General features: G+C 42.8%; 1 protein-coding gene and 1 long non-coding RNA gene across 2 annotated transcripts in view; one reads left to right on the plus strand and one right to left on the minus strand.

Annotated features, from left to right (window-relative positions):
• Positions 1–2,233: 2,233 nt before the first annotated feature.
• Positions 2,234–4,066, plus strand: LOC138167863 (uncharacterized). The gene is made up of 3 exons (XR_011169976.1): positions 2,234–2,850; positions 3,454–3,567; positions 4,008–4,066. It is a non-coding gene; the product is annotated as an uncharacterized lncRNA (long non-coding RNA).
• A 5,975-nt stretch (positions 4,067–10,041) lies between these two features.
• LOC138167887 (uncharacterized) overlaps positions 10,042–15,989 on the minus strand; it is a 39,151-nt gene continuing 33,203 nt past the window's right edge. Inside the window, exons 6-8 of the mRNA XM_069096860.1 lie at positions 15,492–15,752; positions 15,039–15,092; positions 10,042–10,873 (exon numbers count right to left, since the gene is read on the minus strand). Coding sequence (XP_068952961.1) covers positions 10,752–10,873; positions 15,039–15,092; positions 15,492–15,752 — 437 coding nt within the window. The 3' untranslated portion in view covers positions 10,042–10,751. The remainder of the gene's footprint in view (positions 10,874–15,038; positions 15,093–15,491; positions 15,753–15,989) is intronic.

Genomic DNA, 15,989 nt, shown 5'->3' on the forward strand with positions numbered 1-15,989 from the left:
TTGGAGAGGAGTTCCTGGGAGGTCCCTGGGATCTGCTGGGAGAGGGGAAAGTGTTTATGGGAATTTGGGTTTGGGGGGGAGGGGCGGGGGGGGATACCAGAGAGCAGAGCACAGATGAGGTTGGAGTCAAACAGACCTGGGTTTATATTCCCCTGGTGAAACTAACTCTGTGACTATGGGAAAATCCCTTAAACTCTTTGATACTCAGTTTCCTCTGACTATAGTAAAATACCTTAAACTCTTTGATACTCAGTTTCCTAGGGGGGCTAGGTAACACAGAGAATAGAATCAGGAGGACCTGAGTTCAAATCTGACCTCACACACTTAACACTTACTAGCCCTGTGACCTTGGGCAAGTCACTTATCCCCAATTGCCCTGGCTTTCCCCCACCAGAAATCAAAAAGAAACAAACTAAAAATGAAATGGGGATAGTAAAACCTGTAATATCCACTTCTCACAATTCTTATGAGGTTTGTTTGAAATGAAATGTAAAATGTTTTGCAATTTTCAAATTGTGATGCAAAAGTTTGTCACTATTACTATTGGAGATAAAGCACCAGCTATTAAACTTTTGTCTTTGTGGAACCCAAGGTCACACAATATCAGAAACCTTCAAATGGATACAAAATATGAACTCTAACCAGGTCCCCACTAGGACCCGTAACTCTTCAGGATTCTGAATGGACAAGAGGCCTCAGGACCAAAACTGAGCTAAAGGACTTTGAGATTTAAAGGCACTTCTGGACCAAGGGGATTAAGAAGACTCAGGGAATAAGGGACTGAGATAATGGAGGGAGAGCAGTGCAGTCCAGATCCTGAAACTTCAGAGAAAGGAAGGATAATGAGAATGTGGAAGGAGTCCTGGAGGGGAAGCCATCACCTAGGACTAGGAAATAATCAGTCTAGCAGCAAATTAGCAGTTGCCATGCCAGTCATGCACAGTCTTCAGAACAGCCCCTAGGAATTAAGTGCTATTATTACCCCCATTTTACAGTTGAGAGAACTGGGGGAGACAATCAAGACAATAAAGAGCCAGAGTGATTTTAGTTTAAAGCCACAGTCAAGTAGCTCTATGTGGATTCCAATTTATCACAGCTAAAGTTCAAGAAATCATGCAGGAAAACTGCAAGAGACAAAAGAGTTAATTGTCCCAGTTCCTTTAAAAGAAAAAGAATAAATAAAGAGGGAAAAAGAAAAAAAAAAGTCCAAATCCCAAGATATCTTGCAAAGCTTAAACAATGAAAACCACATGGACAGAGGGAGAGGAGGAGAATGGGGGGAGGGGAAGAAGAGAAGGAGGAGGAGGAGGGAGGAAAAATCATTACTGCCCAACTGGAACTGCTCACTAGGGTCCCCAGGGGGGAGCTAGTACTGCTCACGGATTGTTGTTCTCCCTTCATTCTCAAAGAAGACCAGTGCCTTCAGGAGGGTGATGTCTTGACTTGCAAGTGAATTGGATTTGAGTGAGGCAGGGCTGTGCAAAGTCATCACCTTCACTCTTCTCCAGACTCAGCAGAGTCCAGTGGCAAGACATAGGTCAGGACAACTGGTAATGGCCCCCACCTTCTTGAGGAGTTTAGCCACAAAGAGATAGGCAGGATAGAAGGGTCAAGTGAGGGGTTTTTGAGGGTGGGCTTTGGTGGGCAGTAAGGAAAGAACCAGTAGATAGAGAGGGTTTAAAGATAAATGAAAGAGTGGGGATGAGGGAAAGGAGCTATCTGCTGAACTACAATGAGATCACTTGTGCACGTGAAGCAGTTTTCCTTTGCAAGGAAAAGGAAGGAGATGGAGCAGAAGGTGTGAGATGGTGTGAGATGATGTGACATGAGCAGGAGGAGTGAATAGGGAGCTCTCCATGAATGACCTCAATGTTTATTCAGTAAAATATGAGTGAAGGTTCTCAGCTAGGAGAGGGAGGGAAAGGGGAGTCATGCAAGGTTCAAAGAGGGATAAAAGAGCCACTGTCAAGAGTGGGATAGTAGGTTGATGTAGGAGTTATAAAAGGATTGCCTTGCTTAAGGCCTGATTGAGGTAATATAAGATTTGTAGTGAAGTCAGCACAGTTGTTATTTTTTGTTTTTTTTTCCTCTATAACTTTTTTTGGAATTTATTTATTTACTTTTAGTTTACAAAGGAAGGAAGACTTCCTATTTTTCTTCAGTATGGCTTATTTACATATAACTGTTTGCAAGTTGTGTCCCCCATTAGACTCTGACTTCCTTGAGAGGACAGATTATCTGTTGTCTTTTTTGTATCCCCTGCACTTATCACACAATAAATGATTGTTGACTGATTGGCTGACTCCCCAGAATACACAAAACAGCACCTCCTTACACCTTTCACACTAATAGACTCCTTGTAGCCCCCTCGGTATAGTCTAACTTTATTCTCAATAAGTACGCTGTGTCCTCAGGTTGGTAGACAGTTTCTGGGGTTTAAGGGGAGATATCTTTGGGTAAGGAATGGGTGCAAGCAAGGGCCAGGGATAGGACTAGTAGTTGGGAAGCCTGGAGTGTATGGCCATGACCCCTGTACTTCCTATGCTCAGCCGGATCTCCATCCTCTTCTGTGAGCAAAGCCAAGGATACCCCTGTCCTCAAGAAGGATGTCCCTATAACTGACCTTCTCCTGCTTAGGGAGGAGATTCCCAAAGACCAATATGGAATGCCTTTTCCTGTGCCAGGGCAGAGTATGCTTGTCAGATTCTCCTGATGTGTCTGGCATGATGTGTTTCAGGTGAGGAAGAGACATTACAATGGATCCCCAGTTGGAAAATGTAATGAGGGGCACCATTGCCTTGTGGGTGATGTCATGCATATTTTCCACGTCCTTCTTATTCCTCAACAAAAGTAAGTATAATGAAAAGTCAGGGCAGGGAAATCCTCTTAAACCCTATGGGCCAATTTGAGGAGGAAGATTGAAGTACTTGGTGCCTCCACCCTTTCCCACCCACTTAACCCAAAAAATAGCACCAGTATCCCCTATATTAAACACACTTTGAGGTCTTCTACGATGTCTTGCTGATAAGGTAATACAGACAGAAAAGTTACAGTAATACAAGCCATATCACACTCTGAGTTCCTCTTTCCTCAAGGGTCTATGCCTGGAGCTATGGAAGTGTCTCTGAGTCCCTGGATCCTCCCACTAATACCTCTTCCTGAGGCTGGTCTCTCTCTTCTTTTGGAATGTCCCCTGCATGAGAAAATATGGGTGCAAAGAAGTGGCAATGAGCTGTCTTTGGGAAACACAGGATCACAAGTGATTCACATCTCTCCACTTCCATACCTTCACTCTTCAGGTGGAGAGTTGGGCCAGTGGTCATCTTCTATGAGACAGATTTTAGTTGAGAAACTCCTCCTTCCAGTCTTTTGGGAGCTCCTGAGCCCTTCAGTCAGAGGTGACAGTTTTGAGTCTGAGTGGTTATGCCCTTGACCCTTGGTGTTCTCTTTCAGAACATCTTCAACAAAGGCCGATTTTGTGGCAGCTGCAAGGGATCCTGGCAGTGACTTGTTCAGTGGAAATGGGTGCTTATATTTGTTATTTCTGGGCATTGCACAGTTGCCAAGGTAATGATGATATGGGGGAAGGGATGGGGAGGAAGGGTAATTGGACAGTATTAAAGGGCAGTCCTCATGAAATACTCACTGGAGGTCTACTTCTTGTCCTCATTCCCTTCTTCAGTCTCTGGACAGTCCTGACCCCAAGTATCCCTCAGACACATGTGACTCTCACCCCAGGTTCCCACAGCATGTGCATTTCCTTTCTCCACATGTATAACGGCCCAGAGATCTCTTGAGGAATTTGGGGTGTGGGGGTGTTCCTGAGGATGGAACAGTGTGTCAGGAAATACAGAGGTGATAAAGAAAGCCAGCTGTGGGTTGTAACTGGGGATGGAAGAAGAGACAAGTGGTTCCAGCCATCCCAGAGGAGAGCACTGGGAAGGGGATCTACATAGTCAACCTTGGACCATTTTCTAAGAGGTAACAAGCCTTGGTCTGCTCTGCAGGGTTTGTTCTCAAGGAGGATTGGATGAACTGGCTTGCTTAGAGTCTTGTCTTAATCTTCATACTCTTTGGAATAGCAATTTTTCAAATTCTACAAGGATATTTTTTCATCACTCTTATAATGCTGATGTTTTCAGTGAATTTCACCAGTATTGAGAGTACCATCTTCATTTTTCCTTTAGTAAGGATTATTATATTTCGTTATTTTTTTTACATTTTTATTTAAAGTTTTGTGTTCCAAATTTTATCCCTCCACCCCTCCTTTCTCTCCTCCCTCCCTGAGACTATAAGCAATCAGATACAGATTATACATGTGCAATTATGTAAAACATTTCCATATTAGTCATTTTGTATGAGAAGACTCAAATAAAGAAAAAATGAAAGAAAATGAAAAATAGCATGCTTTGTTCAGTGGTTTAATCAATACCAGTTCTTTCTCTGGAGGCAGATAGTATGCTTCATCGTTAGTTCTTTGGTATTGTCTTAGATCTTTGTATCAGTGAGATACTAAGTCATTCACAGTCAAATACTAAGTCATTCACAGTCAAAGTGAATTTGCACTACCTCAGTGAATTTGCATCAGTAGCTATAATTCCTTGTTTGGGCTCTGTTTCCTTTAATCACTCTCTTCTTCTCCCTTCATCCTTCCCAGCAAACATTCCCCCAGTATCCTTGTCAGAGCCAAGATTCTGGACAGATCTTGGGATGTAGCCTGAGGAATCTCAGGTCTCATGGTTTTCCCCAAGGCAGGTCTGGTTTTCCCATAACCACAGTGCACTGAGAGCCTTGCTGACATGAGCCACCAAATGCCCCCTGGAGTCTATCCTGATTGATCCCTTGCAGCCTGGTGTTCTATGAGGATCTTCTGAGTCACAGACATGATTCTTTATCACCTTTACTCATTAGCTGCCTTGGAGAGAGAGTGCAGCCAAGGGAACCAGGCCTCTCATTTAACACCCTAGACTACAGGGCTAGCAGAAGGCTCTTCCAGCTATTACATAAGTAGATTAGATGACTGCTCTCTGTAAATTAATAATGATAGCATGTAACCTCATCTTCTGCAGGCTCACTGACAGCAACTTCAGGACATCACTGGTAGCTAACAGAATGATGGGAATTATATCCATTGGGTCTATGTTTCAAAAGCTTTCCTTCCAACTAGTTAGGATTTCATGAGTGTTCAGTGTGATGACAATACAAAATTGTTCTTGTTTTTATATATCAGTGATTACTTGTCATTACTGAATTTTAAATTTGGAAGATTTGGCCTGAAGTCCCAATGACATTCGTTCAAATTTCAGCCTCAGATACTTACTAGTTGTGTGACCCCAGGCAAGTCACTTAACCTATTTGCCTCAGTTTTCTCAATTGTAAAATTGGGATAATAATAGCATCTATCTTTCAGGGTTGTTGTGAAATTATATTTTCAAAGTGCTTAGTAGAGTGCCTGGCACATATTTAGTGCTATGTAAATGCTATTATTATTATCATTATCATTATTACAGCTGCTGAAAGATTAGATCTTTCTTGGCCCCATGAAACAGAACAATGGGTAAGTTGTGAAAGTTGTAAAGGGGTCAATGGAGTTTTGATGTCAGGAAAACTTCCCAACAACTGGAGCTGTGGCAAAGTGGAGTGGGGTGCCTTGGTGAAGAGGTTACCCAGAGGGTTGCTCTGGAGACCCCAAAATACCAACACACCGGGTCCTGCCAAATGAATTCTATTCAAGTCTTCTCTCAGCCAAAGAAAAGTAAAGTTTATTAAAGTTCGCTTGTACTGGACACAGAGTAAGTCTGTGCTAGGTCATTCTATGGTACTCTCACAAACATGAAGACAGGATGGTGTCTTATATACAAAAGGTTGTGGGAAGAAGCTAGGGGTGGTCTAGGGGATGAGTTTGGGGAGGGTCTTCAGAAGGAGTTGAGGTCAATGGGTGCTTAAGGGTGGGAAGTCTCTGGAGGCCAGCAGAGTCCAGAAACAACAGTGGGCTAGGCCAGTTCATGGGTGGATTGGTAGGGTGGGAAGTCTAGTAAGGCTAGTAACAGAAGGTGGGAAGTCTAGTAACAGTCTTGCCTCAAGCAAATGCCTCATCAAATGAGATGATTTAATTAGAGTTCAAGAGCCTGTACCTCAAGGACTCGAAGAGAGCTCAAGGGGGCTCCCAGAGCCCATACCTCATCACTGGGAAAGACTGGGTTTTCTCTTAACACTGTTGTTATTGTTCAGCTATGTCAGACTCTTAATGACCCCCTGCACCTCTGTCTATGGGGTTTCCTGGCAAAGACATGAGCCATTTAAAAAGATTCAAGAGGCATAATTTCTGAGTAATTTAATTGTTTTATTAATAATGCCAGAACTTAAATAAAAGGATGATCATTTAGTCATCTCTCTCTTGGACCAAAGACAGTCATGGCAGCAGGCTCACAGTTTTTATGCTCTCAAAAAGTAGGTGGCAATGAACAATTAAGGAGAGAAAGAGTGTAAGGATGAGGGACTGGACCTGAACTTTGATTATGTTATCTACTTCTAAGTTCCCCTTTCTCCTCCTCCTTGGGCAATTTATTCAAAGAATTTGTGCTCAACTGAATCCTGGGAGTAACCCAATGGCTGTCCCACGTGGGTGGGGTCTAGATAGAGGAGAAGGTTAACAACCTTCAGAGAGTGAACTTTTAAAAGAAGGGGGAGGGGGGGGAACACTCTGGATCTCCACAAATCATTGGTTAAGAATAATCATTTCTCTCTGACACTGGAATGGTTTCACATTTCCTTCCCAGTAGATCTTTAATCCATAGACAAACAAAGCTTAAGTGACTTGCCAGGCATCACACTGATGAGGTAAAAGCTCTGGGAACCCCCTAGAACTCTGATTGAATCTTCCCATTTGATGAGGCATTTGCCTGAAGCCATAAGCCTTTCATATAGCTCTGCTCAAATCTATTGCTAGCCTACCTCTCCTTTGTCCAGCTAGCCCCCACCCTTGATCCTCCCAAAATATCTATATCCAAATCTTGTTACCCTTAGACTAGCCTAGCCCTCCTTGGTCTGTTATCTCCTGGTATCCTCCAGCTACTTCCCACCCTTAAGCTCTCATTTCTGGAGTATGACCTCATTTGACTCCTCCTGAAGACCTTCCCCAAACTCCTCCTCTAGACCTATACAAGAGTCACAGATACCAAGTCTCCATGAGAGTCTACCCATTATGGGGAATCTCTAATAGACTTTGTTTTTCTTTGGAAGAGAGAAGACTTGAGTAGAATTCATTTGGCAGTACCCTATGTGTTGGTATTTTGTGTTATCACGTACCCCTAAACCTTAATTCTTTATAACACTTGTAGGCCTTTCAACAGTTAACCAAAAGATTTGTTTAACCATAGCAGGAGAAGAATATTCAATGAACTTACACATTGAGAAAACCTCAAATAGATTAATCTGAGGAAATCTCCCCTGCCTGAGTTGTTCATTGCTTTCCACCAGCCAAGTATGAGAGAAAGAGACAGAAACAAAGACACATAGACACCCTAAGCCAGATACTCCTCTACTCCAGTACATGTGGTAAGACTGAGAAAGAGATAGAAAGACAGAGGTAGGGAGACAGGCAAAAAGACCAAAAACAGAGACAAAGGGCAACAGAGAGAGAGAGAGAGAGAGAATTATTGTTGATAGTTCACAGTTCAACAGTGAGAGAAGAAATCTTTTCAACCAATGTAGCACCACTACATTTACACCCAGTAAGTTGACTGTAGTGTAACTGACACATTTGTCTATATTTCCAATTCTGTAAATGTCTTGCAACACCCAGGGAAATTTTAGCATTGTCCTTTCAAGTGCCTCTCCCAAAAGCTTGCACCAAAGAATCAAAACAAAGTCCATATGATCTAATTCTGGTTTGCCTTTCCCATGCCAAATTTAGAAGAAGAAAAATTAACTGATTTATTGTGATCCAAGAGTAATCCAAAACCAAACAGGTTGTTCCCTATTCACACACAAATATGATTCCCTTAAGACTGAGAGGGGTCTTCTCTCAAAGGTGATGATGACCCTACCATTAGCAATACAAAAACATGTAGTCCCAGCTTATCTAATTCTTAAGTATTTGTTCTTTTATAAAATGTATTTTTAAAATTTACTTAGTTATCTTTTGACATTTTTTCTTTTTAAATTTTGAGTTCCAAATTCTATCCCTCCCCCATCCACTGAGAAAGCAAGCAATATGATATGAATTTTACATGTGAAATCATGTAAAATAGATTTCCATATTAGCCATATTTTTTTAAAAAGCAAAATAAAAATAAGGTGAGAAAATTATACTGCAATTAGCACTGAGTTCACCAGCTCTCTCCCTCAGAAGTGGTTAACATTTTTTTCAATATGAGTCCTTTGGAATTGTCTTGGATCACCATATTGATGAGAGTAGCCAAGTCTGTCACAATTGATCATCATTATTACATTGCTGATATTGTGTACAATCATCTCCCAGTTCTTCTCACTTCACTTTGCGTCAGTTCATGTAGATCTTACCATGTTTTTCTAAAACCAGACCCTCATCATTTCCCAAAGCACAATAACACTCAATCACAATCACAGGCCACAACTTGTTCAGCCAATCCCCAATTGAAGAGCATATCCTTGATTTCCAATTCTTAAGCACCATGAATAAGTTGCTATAAATATTTGTGTTTATTATTTGTATATTATATACATTATATATAATACTATTTATGTATTATTTATATGTATACATAAATATATATGTATATATACATACGTTCTTTTTCTTTTACTTTGACTTCTTTAGGGTATAGACCTAGTAGTGGTATTGTTGAGTCAAAGGGTATGCATAGTTTTATAGCCCTTTAAGTAAAATTCCAATTTGTTCTCCAGAATGGTTGAACTAGTTCACTACTCTACCAAAAGTTCATTAGTGTATCTATTTTTCCCCATGCCCTCCAGCAATTGTCATTTCTGATAGGTGTGTGAGGTAGTATCTCAGAGTTGTTCTAATTGTCTTTTTCTAATCAATAGTGACTTAAGAGCATTTTTTCAAATGACTATAGATAGTTTTTGAGGAGGATCAATGACATCACAGTGTTGGGGTCAGGATACAATGTGTTCACCTGGGACTGATCAGTTCAATACAAGTTCAGAAGGCTGTACCACAGACCAGGCACATGTGGTCCATTAGAACATTTGGGATGGGGATTCTCTGGATTTGCACCGCTCACGTTTCCTTTGTGCTTCTCCAATTCTATAATAGAATGTAAACTTCTTGAGGGCAGGCACTGTCTTTCTTCTTTCTTATATTTGTATCTCCATAACTTGGTGTGGTTCCTGGCACATAGTAATCACCTCATAAATGTTTATTTCTTTCTTTCCAAGAGTGTCCAAATTTGAGGCTAAGCTTAACTGCAGGACCCCTAAGCCATTACCTTGTTCTTTTATCCTACATGTGAGGGATTGTCCTATTCATTCCCATTCTTGGCCATCTGTCCTTGTCTCCCACTAGTTTTCTCCCTGTCTGGACCCTTGGCCTCCTGGATTCCTTCTAGAAGTGTGCACTCCCTGGGCCCTCCTTCCATTCACTTCCTTACCAGGGAAACTGTGGTTCACACAACACTAACATTTGATCTTTGAGGGTACAGAGGACTCTGATTAGATTTCAGTTTTATCTCAGAGGAAGTCTAGGCTTTGGCCTGTGTCCTAAAGAATCCTGATACCTCTTACCAAAGGAACAGACTTGGGAAGAGGGATAGGACATGGACAGAATTAGGGGTCAAGGAGATCTTGCACCAGGTAGTTCCTCCCTATATTTGACCCACAAATTAAGTCCACTCCCCCAAGTGATTCCTTCCTCACCTATAAGAATGAAGGATGGTGACCTCCCCAGGGACACAATAAGAGAAGTAAGGCACTAGAAGATGATGAAGTCAGTTTTCTCCCCCCACAGGTCCCCAGCCTTCACAGTCGGACTTCTGTCACTGTAAACAGACCCTACTGACTCCAAGCAGCTCACATAGCAATAATCCCATGAACATGAACTGGAGGTCACAACCTGATTTTATGTTCAAAATAAGGTTCATATAAGAAAAAGGTAATAGTGGGAACTGTTGTTGCTGTCCAGGTTATGGAAACCTGGGGAATGTGGGCTATGAATATCTGGTCTCCCCCACTCCCTCTTCCATATCTCAACCTCCAAAGAAAGGAACAGCCGGACTATTTCAGGGGACACAGACTGAGGATTGACTATTCTGAATCTTGGTGGGGAATGAATGTGACTGAGGCCAATGGGATGATTCTGGGGCTCAAATGATCACAGCAGGATCCAAATGGTAGCTCCCAGAAATTTGTTTCCCAGGCTTCTGGAGAAACAAAGGTCAGAAGTCAAGAGTCAGGGAGTCAGAGATCAAACTCATCTGGAGGCAGCTTATTCCCTTCCCTTCATTCCCCTTTTCCACCCACAGAAGGGATGTCATAGGGACAGAAAGAATAATAGTCAAGACAGGAAACTTGGAAAATAAAGAAGAATCTAAGGGAACAGAGGGAAGGAAGGCAGAGAGAAGTCTATGAAATGCCTAGGGAAAGAGGTATGAGATTTCAAGTGGGGTGGGGGGAGATGAAGGGACAGAGAGGAGACAGAGAAAAAAGAGGCTGAGTATGGAAGGCGGAAGGGGAGGACAGGCAGATAAAAATATGAGGGAGGAGATAACAGACATGGATTAATGGGATAATTTCATGGGATGGGAGGAACATCAAAAGATCAAGACCAGGGTAGTGAACAGGATATTGATAGTCAGGGTCTTCATCAATAACAGCCTCAAGCCCAGCAGTCCCAGGAGCACCTGGTTCCCCTGTTCAGGTCCTGGGTCCCCTGCTATAAAAGAGAAAGGTCTGGGTCAGGGGAGAAAGATATCTTTGGGCTTAATTAGGAATCAATGATGGGGCCTTACAGTCTGAGGAAAATAAGCCCACACTGTCAAGCTGCCTGTAGAGAAGGGGATATTACACACATGCTGGGTATTCACAAACACTTTACCCCAGCATGGCACACATGGCATGCTTTAAATGTTGTTTTATTATATGCACCCTTAGTTTTGAGCTATCAAACACACTGAACCAAGAGACATCTCAGAATCTAAGCCCAAGGGAAATCAAACCCTAGATAATGGTCTATCCCAGGCACTGAGTCTTAAGACATCACATGCTCTGAGCAATAGGTTATCACACACACACTAAGCCTGAATACTTTGGCCACTTGGTTATTCTAGTGTTTTGTCCTGGGCTATCACAAATATTGAAAAACGAGTTATTGCACCTTTTTCCTAGGAGATTACACTTTCCAATTCCTGGATTATTTCACACCCTGAGCTGGAGACTATCACAGATTCTCAAATTTGGCTTATTCTTCTTGTCTGTCCTTAGGAAGCTATCGCGGATTCTGAACCTTGGCTTTGGTCATTTCTTCATTATTTCATTAATCTGTTTGTTGAACTTAAATTTATTAAAATGTATACCAATACTACGTTATATGTTGAAGGAGATACAATGTTTTGATGATACATAGTACCCACATTCACAAAGCTGACAGTCCAGCAAGGGCATAAGGCACAAACTGTATCTCTTTTGGCCAGCAACCATGATGGTCTTCCCCTCCCAGTTTGATTTATTTTTAATTAAAGGGGCCATCCCTTGACTCACTTCTTAAGGAGGCTTATTCATTGAATGAGCATTATATCACTCAAAGTGAGAACCTGAAGAGACCTTAGCTTAAAAGGGTCAGGGTCTCCCATTGCATCCTGGGTCATCTCCAGTCATCCTGATGAATATCTGACCACTGAACCAGATGGCTCTGGAGGAGAAAGTGAGGCTGATGACCTTGCATAGGCCTCCCTCAATTAAATCAAAGTCAACTGCAAGTCATGTCAGCATTCCCCTAATGACATGGTCCTCTTAGAGAATGAAGGACAAACACAACAACACAAGGCACAGACACAGTTAACTAATATACAATATTATACAAGTACATTGGAGAGGTACAAAACAATCTGCTCTCTGAAGTCTGAGGGGGAAAGACACTGTGGAATAGAAGCTTAAAGGAAGGATAAATGGACAAGGTAGGATTTAAATTTGATTTAAAAGGGCAGGCAAGAATTCAACATACCAAGGGGGGGACATTGAGAGGTTATTGAACACATGGGAAAACCCCAGGAAATGCAAGGAAGTGAACAAGGAGATGGTATGTTCAACGGCCATGAGTAGGCACATTGCTGAGAACTGAGACCATATGGAAGAGAGTAAAATGAGATCAGGGTGACATCAGATGGTGGAAGGCCTTGAATGCCAAACAACAGAGTTGGGACAGCATGTGGGAGACCAAAGGAAGTCACTAACAATTTCTGAAAAGTGAAATGACTCTGTGTGTGTGTGTGTGTGTGTGTGTGTGTGTGTGTGTGTGTGTAAAATCTTCCATATATATGGAACATTATTCTGGTGATTGTATTGTGATGTGGAATAGAGAGCTGAGGTGGGAAAACATACCAAGGGAATATCTCGACAATATAGGAAAATGATAATTAGGGCCTTTACTAGCAAGATGGCAATAAGAATAAAGAGGTGCAGACATGAGTAAAAAAATGTTGTAGAAGCACAGTTGGCAGAACAGGATCTGGTGACTAATTCAATATGAGACTGAAGAGAGCTGAAGAATTAATCATCCCAAGGATACACCATAGGAGATGAGGTGAACTGAATAGCAGCAGAACAAGGGGAAATATTGTCCAAAAATGGGAGGAAAGAGAATAAGCTCCATTTTAGACACGTTCAGTTTGATGGACCAGTGGGCTATGTAGGTAGATACATTTCAAAGTCATTTAGAACTCATGAGAGAGCTAAAGCCTGGAGGTACAGATTGTGAGTCATCAGCAGAGTCTTGGCAGTGAAGCCAGGAGAGTGAAGGAGATTGACAAAGGAAAGAGAAGAGAAGAAAGAAAGACTGGACTTTAAGGAATATCCACACTAAAGAAAATCCAGAGAGGAAGATAAAGAAGCAGTTAAAAAGGGGAGTGAAAAATAAAGATAATATAGTGTCTCTAGAGGACAATGGAGGAGAAGGTGTTCAGTCATAGGTGATAATCTGCATAAAAAGCTGCAGAGAGGTCGAAGGAGAATGGAGACTGAAACAGGCCTCTGGATTTGATGATTAGGAAGTCAGTGAGAGAATTCCCTGTGCAGAGAGAAGGAGTGTGGAAGACAGATGGGAAGGGTTTGGGGAGAAAGTAACTAGAGAGTAATTCATGACAGCTCCTAAAATTTTAACAGTGAAGGGGAGAGGAGTGTTGCCACAGAAGTGGATGGTAATTAAGGTAAAGGGTTCTGGAAGACCCAAGTTCATCATCAAAGTGGAGGAGCTAGGAGTAGAGGAGACAGTGAAGATGGACTAAGGCCCTGGAGGAGGCAGGAGGAGACAGGATCAATGACAGAGACTGCATTAGGGATTGCTCAAGGTCAGAGGGATGAATTAGAAAGAGTGTTAGACTTAGGGTCAAGAAAGACTATTATGAAGCCTTCTACTTGGGTCTCCTTGCTCCAGGTTTTTCACCACTCAAGGTTATTCTCAACAATCACCAAAATGACTTTCCTGAAATTCTAACCACAGGTTAGAATCCAGCCTCTAACATTTACCACCTGTGTGTTGTTCCTGTTCAGTCATTTCAGTTGTGACCAAGCCATCATGACTCCCTTCAGGGTTTTCTTGGCAAGGATACGGAAGTAGTTTGTCCCTTCCTTCTTCAGTGGACCCATTTTGTCAGGCAATGAGAGGTTAAGTGATTTGCCCAGGGTCACACAGCTAGGAAGTTTCTGAGGCTGACTTTGAACTAAGGTCTTCCTCATTCCAGACCCAGTGTCCTATCCACTGAGCCATTGGCTACCCCTTTTACCAACTGTAATGATGGACAAATCACTAAATCTCTCTGAAACTCATTTTCCTCATTTATAAGAGCTAGGAGGTAGTAATAGCCCTGATAACTCCCTCACAGGGCACTTTAAGGCCCAAATGAGATGGTGAGTGTAAAGTGATTTGTAGACCTTAAAGTGCTGAACACTTGTTGGCAAATATTATTCTTTGGTCAGAGTGTGGAAGTAGATGATGAAAATGAAAAGACATGAGCATGAGACAGGACTGAGAGGGAGACCACTCCCATAGGAGGACCTCAGGCTCCTTAGGGAAATAGAATGCTGAGATGTTTCTCAAAGCTGTTGGAGATGGGGGCTGAAGAGGGAGTAGAGGAGAAGAGTAACTTCGGAACTGTTACTCTAGAAAATAAAAATAGCAATGGGGACAGAGGGAATTCCGGTGTGTAACTCCCTCCACCAATACAGGTGGGTATTTTCTCTGCAAATGATCATATTAGAGAGCACCCTGGAACAATTATGTACCCAGGAGCACACCGCCAGTGTAAGTTAGAGGTGGGATTTAAACCCTAGTTTTCCTAACTTGAAGGTCCATTCTCTGTCCACTATATTGATGAAAGAAGAGTTGAATAAATAAAAATTCAGAGAGAGGGCCCAGCTGAGATACTAGAGCATAAATCTGTAATGAAGGAAGTTAATTCAGGTTAGAAATTTCCTCCACTGAGACTCAGCATCCCAAAACCAGGAGCAGAGAAAGGAGAAAGTGAGAACCATCCAGAGAAGAACAAGGGAGAAGAGAAATGAGCCGCTTCCCACCCTGAGCCCTGGACTGGCACGTTTCTTGAATTTTGGATCTCCATAGTCTGAAGGCCATCACTCACTCCAATCCCTGAGCCATTACTCACACTAAGTCCTTCTGCATATGCTCTGAGCCCTAAACTATCACATACTTAGGCTGTTTGTATCATGCTAAGTGTTGGTCATGGCCATGAGGAACCCTGAGGCATCACATTATCAGAATGGGAGACAAGGAGATTATCAGATTGGTAGAATTGTCTGCCTTCTGATCATGCTGCTTAAGCTCAATTTCATTATCTCTGCTCTTTCACCTTTCACTTTTAACCCACCTGTGAGTTCCTGATCATGGCAAGATGGCTCCAGCTGAGGGGTGATCCCAGTGTCTAAAGGCAGACAGACATAATCAGTCACAGCCCTGGGATTCAGTGAGCCTAGGACTTTCCTCCCTAGCCCTGGATTTCCCTCTATAAATCAGAATACCCTTCATCAGTCATACCCTCATCTATCTAAGTTGGGAAACTCATCCCCTATTGATGGATTCCTCCCACCACTCCAGTCAGAAAACACTGGTCTTGAATAGCCCTTTCTATCCAAAGACCCCTAGCCCTAGTCCAGGCCCCTATTCCCCAACCAGGGACCTCCTCTTCACTGTACAGTATTTTCCCCAAATTCCTGCTCCTTCCCCTTTTCTGTCCCTCGGTGATCTGGAAAGCAGTTCCAAAGCACAAGATGCCCCTGCTTGGTACCACCCACCCCCACCCCCAACCAGGGGCTGCTCATACCTGGATGATAGGACACAAGGGTCTCTTTCCCAAGGTGCTGCACTGAGCAGGTTACCGAGTCATTCTCACCAACCCTGCCAATCTGGATGGCACTGTAGGTTCCATGGGCTGTGGCCACAGTGAGGACCTGGGCTGAGACTGAGGCTCCAAGGGAGACCAGGGACACATTGACTGGCTTAGGGTAGAAGTCACTGACCAAGCAGGCCACAGCATCCTGACCCCTCACCAGGAACACACTGGGTGCCAGAGGGGCCCGAAGTCCTGCAATCAAACCATGACTTCCTGTCATTCATCTGGCCCCTGCAAGGTAACCTGCCAGCCTGAAACACAGACTCAGTTGTGGGACAGCTCACATGACACCAAATAACTGTGAAAAGCAAACCTCACCCACTTCCTGGTCCCCTCTCAGCCCTGGCCTGGCCCCTTGTGTGGGGAGCAAATACATGAAACCAAGTAACTGTGAAAAACAAACCTCAATCTTGTTTCCCACTCCTCTCT

Source organism: Petaurus breviceps, unplaced genomic scaffold, assembly GCF_028583685.1.
Source record: "Petaurus breviceps papuanus isolate PSGF00001 unplaced genomic scaffold, PetGlider_PUasm1.0 318, whole genome shotgun sequence".
NCBI lineage: Eukaryota > Metazoa > Chordata > Mammalia > Diprotodontia > Petauridae > Petaurus > Petaurus breviceps.